The 6,337-nt window shown below is 40.9% G+C and overlaps 1 protein-coding gene across 3 annotated transcripts in view; it reads left to right on the forward strand.

Annotated features, from left to right (window-relative positions):
• The first annotated feature begins 1,710 nt into the window (after positions 1-1,710).
• LOC108754030 overlaps positions 1,711-6,337 on the forward strand; it is a 9,795-nt gene continuing 5,168 nt past the window's right edge. For 2 of the 3 annotated variants that reach the window (XM_018496044.1, XM_018496046.1), the window contains exons 1-2: positions 1,711-4,121; positions 4,375-4,395. In XM_018496044.1, coding sequence (XP_018351546.1) covers positions 2,587-4,121; positions 4,375-4,395 — 1,556 coding nt within the window. In that variant the 5' untranslated portion in view covers positions 1,711-2,586. The remainder of the gene's footprint in view (positions 4,122-4,374; positions 4,396-6,337) is intronic. The other variant, XM_018496045.1, reaches the window with a different exon arrangement.

Consider the following 6,337-nt stretch of genomic DNA (forward strand, 5'->3'; position numbering starts at 1 on the left):
AGTCTCATTTATCGATTTGTTTATGGCAATTATTTTATTTTTTCTTTTCTACGTTCATTACGATGTGAATCTGTTTAAAGATAAATTGCATTACGTGACATTTATCATATTATCATACATGGAAAGAATGATTTTGCTGCAAGAAAAGAGTTGAAAATTATTTTGTAGGATCATCAAAATTATATTGGAAAATCAAACTGATCTCCTCAAATAGGGAAATAGCCGATCTCTTCGTAAAAATAGGTTACCGATGACATTGTTTTCATTTAAATATTGTTTCAATATATTAAAGATAAATCTATCGTCGATTTGAAAATACACAAATAGCTTCTTTTTCGTTCAGTATAAATCTGGGTTCATTGAATTTAAATCTCGATCCTTACGCCTTAATTTAATTCTTTATTAAATTCTTAAGTTAATTCTTTATTAAATTACTGATTAACTTTGAATCATTGCAATAATTAAAGACGATCAAAGTTTACGAATTTCCATGAAGATTTTCGCAAGTGGGGAAGCAAATCGAATATGTCACGGCCGCTGCCTCTCTTTTCTTTTTTTTTTTTTTTTTTTTCACTCGGCGTACGTTGCCACGCATCGTATTTTCACGCACGCACGCGGAGGCTGCATTTATTAAAAGCGATATATTATGATTCAAAGATTATATCTTTCGATTCGTCTAGACGGCGGAGAGGGAGGCACCCTATAAAGTCGCACGTGGTTGCCCCTGAAACAACCATCCGAATACGACGAGCCTCCTTGTACATTTCTTTCGTGTGTAAAGCCTCGTGTGTGCTCCCGTCTATACATTCGTACCTGCTAACTCTTTTTTTTTTTCTGTCACTTCTCTCGCATTTCGTCGCAACGTTCCCTGAAGCCGTTCAATCAGAGGAACTCTATCTTGCCGAACAACCGAGACTTCGTGGAAACAAGACGCAAACAAAGAGGAAAAGAAACTCTTTTCTCTTTCCGTTCTCTTCGCGCTAATCGAAATATACGAGGGCGACGATGCCCTGGCTAAAAAGAGGCCACGTTTCGATCGAGTTATCGCACGGTAGGAGATCGAGATCGATTTTTTGGTAGCGAAAGCCCGGCGCGCGCGTACAGCATCATTTGCGGTCGCGGTGAAAGGAGGAAAAAAATTTAATGTTCACCTGCAACGCAGAGCCACATATACATAGATATATACATATCGTCATGTATACAGATTTCTGAGTGAGAATTTGCCACGTGAGTATTTGCATGACCGAGGTATCGACGATCCGCAAGACGATTTGCGAAATTTCGAATGATCAGTAGTACAGATATCGCAGATAAGTGACGGAGGGGAAAAGAAGAATCGGGACAATCGGAAATTTGGTCAAGGGACCAATTCGATTCAAATCTCTGGTAATCATCAACGGGAGGCAGATTCGCGCCGAGGAGGTAGAATACAAAAAAGTGTACGAAAAAGAAAAGGAAACGGCGGGGGAAGAAGGGGACAGAGGAAGAAAGAGGTAAAACGTCGCGAGGAGAGAAAAGGCTGTCCTCCGCGGGATTTCGGTGCGCGAGGAAAAGGGGTTACCCGGGTTTGAACGAGTGGAGGAGAAAGAGTCGAGCCGACGTGAGAGAGGCAACGGTGGTGGAGAGAGAGAGAGAGAAAGAGGCCGAGAGGGAGAAAGAAAGAGAGGGATAGAAGGGGGAGGAGAGGGAAGAAAAAAAGGAGTCATCGTAGTAACACACCGGCGCGTCTCCTCTCGCGGCTTCGTGGTTGTCTCGGAATTAGTGAGTAGACAGAATTATGTCTGTGAGCTGGCCAGCACGGCTCAGTTGAGACTTACTGCTCAGAGCGTGCACACGCATACTACGAATCCTTCCTACTTACGCACCTCATCGCGCCTTCCTCGTGCGATTAGAACTTAGTCCGCGACTGCCGGCAGGCCAATCACGGTCCATTTTGCTAACGCGCCTCCGTACGAAACGGTGTCATCATCATCTTCTTCTTCTTCTTCTTCTTCTTCATGTGTCGGTCGTGCTTGCGGAGTTCCCTCGTTTGAAGAAGCATCGGGCAGCTAAGTGACAGAATAGCACTAGAAGCCACCCGCAGCGGTCTGACGTCTTCAAGTCCTCAAGAAGTTTCGACGAAGCTTCGAAGAACCAGAAGATATGTGAGATACTTCCTTAATTATCCTTTTTCTCGTCTTCCTCCGTGATTCTGCGAGGTGAGCGAGATACAAATCAGACGTAGAGATATAACGCGATTATTCGTCAATGGACTTTGAGGATTTAATAGCGAGAAGTTCGACGAAAAATTCTCTTAGATGCAAAATTCTCAAAGACGCAAAGTCGGTTACTTTCTTCTGCTAATTTGAAGATTATTTGTAGACTGCAGCTGTCAAGCACAACTTACGAAATTTTCGAGGCTTGACACTTTTTTCAGTGAATCATCCACCCAGGTTTAAAATTATTCTTGGAGAGCGCGCTTCAAGCTATTTTATTTCTCACAAGACTATTCAATTTTTGGAACACGAGTGCTTTAATCGTTGCTGCGGTTGAACATTATTTGAGTGCATTAAACTTTACGGTGAATTTTTCATCACTTACGACAAAATGGGCAAATTCTTCGTACTTTTCTTATTGATAGCCATCACGACCAACGCGTGGTCTCATCGTCATCATCATCATCATCATCATCACCATGAGTATTATCCAGAACACAGAAAAGAAAATAGTCATATAAATTTTGTCGAACAAAAATCCAATTTTGAAAATGAAGAAACCGCAGATACTGCACAATCGGAATCATTGAAAAAAAATGAAAAATACTCAGAGGTCTTAGATAGCAAAGGAATTCCTTTCAGTCCGCGAAGATTAGAGAAAATGTTGGAGAAGGCACTGCTGAAGATAATCACAGGTGATCTCGGCGCAGCAGAAATGCTGCTGTTGAAGAGCTTGAATTACACGCCGGAAGAAGTGCTGGCGATTCGCGAGCGGGAACTCGATAAACGAAGGGATGAAGAATTGAGAAAAGTAGAAGAATCCGATGGAAAAAAGTATTACGATGAGAATCTATACGTAGACAAGGCAAAGCATTGGAATTATAATTCTATGGAGCTTGAGCCATCTTCTCGTAACGATCCCGACGTGGACGTATCGAGGAATGAAAGAAAGAGGAACCGATATAAGGGGAAAGCTTCTTACGACAAAGACTTCGACTTTGATGCTTATAATCGTCAGGCGGTAATCGATTACGAAAACTTGGCTTCCAAACTCGAGTTGCAGCAGCAATCGTGGTCGGAACCTGCGAGTTTCGATTATGAAGACGAGTCGAAGAGCTCCGAGGAGCAGAAACCGTCGCAGAACATTCATCAGAACTTCGAGCGAGTCATGGAGCCCCACGTGATCTTCAAGATCCCCTACGACGATTCCGAGTTCGATTCCAGCTCCGGATCCGATGAAAAATCGAAATTTATAGACGGAGACGCCCTGGTTTTGTCGAAGGGTCTGAAACATCGCATTCCTTCGACCTTGAGACACACGACTGCAAGGAATGTTGCAAACTCCTTTCACGCTTCGTCATTGTCTACTTCTTCTTCTTCGTCTGCCTCTTCTGCGGCTACTGGGCACACTCCACTTCCCATAGTATACCAGCTGCGGAATTTTAAAGGCGTCAGGCCAGATTACCCGAAGAATCAACCTTCCTTCAGCACAACAGAGTTTCCGGAGTCTATTATCGCGAGCACTATTATTACGAATGTTACGTCTAATGCGACTTCGACCGTGACAGATGACTCCGTCAGTTCAGCGAACGACGATAAATTGTCTGTCAAAGACACGGACAATGTGACCAGCAGAAAAATCAGCGAGTACGAGGGGCTAGAATGGGTCGGAGACGACGTTTATAGGGTGATACCGGCTTTCGCGGACTCGCTGGGTTATGACAACATCGATGAGAACGGGACCTCCGACTACGAGGAGCAAAATCTAGGTTCCTCCCAAGAGGGAAACGAAACTGATACTCTGGAGTATCAAAATGATACTCCGGATCCGGTGAAGCTTTTCATAGCCAATGCCAATATCTCCATTGAGAACGCATCGCAGACCAATTTGACTGCCAATCAGCAACTATCGCGTACAAATCGGGAGTAAGTTGAAATGGAGTTTAAAGAGAGCACTTTTTAATAGTACATATGAGGAAAAGTGAAAGTATCTTAATATTACTATCTATGATGATCATCTCAGAAAATTAGTCCTGATCTCATTTTATTTAAAATCTATTTCACTTTTTCTCGTACTTAATCTTAATTGCGTCACAAATTTATAATGTTGTTTATCACATACTCTGCTTAGCCTACGCATATATCTAGTATTACAAAATATGCTTCTTATATTTTTTAGAGAAAATGTAACTTCAAGCAGGTAAGCCTCTCTAGAGGCCTTTATTATTCGGTAAAGCATTCCGGTAAGGTGTGCCGCGTGTATCTTACTCTATTCTTGATCAGTTTATTTTCAAGCGTATTTTTTTAACAATCGCTTAGCTCGCACTTTATTTCTGTTCTTATGTGATGCATGAAATGTGTTTATATTGCGAATGTTTTCATGCCGAAATTAATGTGGAATTGCAATCGTATGATTTTCAAGACACATTTTGCTCTTCTCTCTCCCTTTCTCCCTCTCTCTCTCTCTCTCTCTCTCTCTCTCTCTCTCTCTCTCTCTCTCTCTCTATCTTTCCCTGTTGATTTTAGTTAACGTTTATATATTTATATTATGTTATATATTTAACTCTTTTACTTTAATTTCTTTTAAATTAATTTAATTTTTTTCCATTATTTTTATTAGAGAGTTTTTTATTAACTTTATTTTAAATTTGGTTCTTAATATGCTCTCCTCCTCTCCCTCTCTTCCTTTCTCTTTTTTTTCGCGAATTTATATTTTACCAGCAATATGTGATACTTTAATAAACACATTTTAAATCCATACAATTTTTTTTCTTTCACATCTTTTTCTTATCTATGATATTTTTCCTGTGTATTCCAAGAGTTTCATAAATCATTAAAGAAAGATCGCATTATGTGTTGTTTATAAGAGAGCTGTGCAAAACAATTTCTGTAATTTTTAATTCTTTGTTACACGCGCCACGCTTATTTTTACATCGTAGTAAATATATTATGATGTTTCTCTTCTTTTGCTATTGTATATATCTTCTAATCTGGAACGAGAATGTGTGTGTAAAATGTGCAATAAGCAAATTTTCCGCAATTTGACGTAAACTCGTTGATGAAAGATATCGATTAATCGTTTTTTTTTTTTTACACGACTTATTTATTCGCGCGTATAGCATGCGCAAACATCTTGGAAATTGGAGGATTCAACGCGTAACATATAACAGGCAAATCCGCCGACGTCGGTCGACGACGGTCGGCATCGGCGTTCTCAGCGAAACGTTGCCCTCGTCACGTAAAAATATCTCGATGAACCGATAAAAGTATCGCGTCGAAGACAGCAAAGAAAAACTTACAAGTTGAGCAGGAAAATTGCGCGTTTATGATCCTCCCAGCAAGCTAAGCAATAATAATTCTTGGTCTCGATACTAACTTTATTTTATTACATCAACCATGCACAAAATATGAAGAACAATGTTTCTCTTAATTTTAATGTTCGAATAAATTTAATAATACCTGAGAGAGAGTACCTATTACAGCATCGTAAAGTTGAAATTGGTTGAGCAGAGTGATTGAATATGGCGATGATTAATGCGCCAATCAAACATAATATATTACGGTTTTCGCACCGGGTGAAATAAGATTGTTTCTCATAAAGAGATAACGTCCGAAGGCGCAATAAAGTTTGCGCGAGGGACAGGTTTAGGATAGTGTTCTCAGCCAGGAAGGATACGCGCGGTGGAAATTCCGCTGCGGTCTCTAGCTGTGTTTTTAAATCGCCCTCTCCCGTTTCCCCACGACTGCTCGCAGCCCCACTCGTGCGGGTGTGCGCGGGCGTTTCTTTTATTTTATTAAGTCTAGACGCGTAAATGCATTCGTGCCGGCACTGGCGTAGCCCGTCTCGAGAGTCCTCCGAGAGCGCGTGCTGTTGCCGATGCATTCGTGCATCGCTCGCACGGTCGTGCGCGCGGTTGTTGCATCGAGGATCCGCCGGCTATTATCCTCGAAGCTTTCACACAGCGTCTTCATTTCGAGTTCATCCACTTCACTTCGATTTATCCCGCAACCTCGCCTTCCTGAGGGAACCTATCTTCGATTTATTCCTGCCTACATTTTCTTTTAAAAGAACAATTACAAAAAAATTTAGTTTTAATTTTTTTTGTGTATTGATTTTTTTTTTTTTTTTTTTTTTTTTTTTA

The sequence above is a fragment of the Trachymyrmex septentrionalis genome, unplaced genomic scaffold, assembly GCF_001594115.1.
Source record: "Trachymyrmex septentrionalis isolate Tsep2-gDNA-1 unplaced genomic scaffold, Tsep1.0 scaffold74, whole genome shotgun sequence".
Lineage (NCBI taxonomy): Eukaryota > Metazoa > Arthropoda > Insecta > Hymenoptera > Formicidae > Trachymyrmex > Trachymyrmex septentrionalis.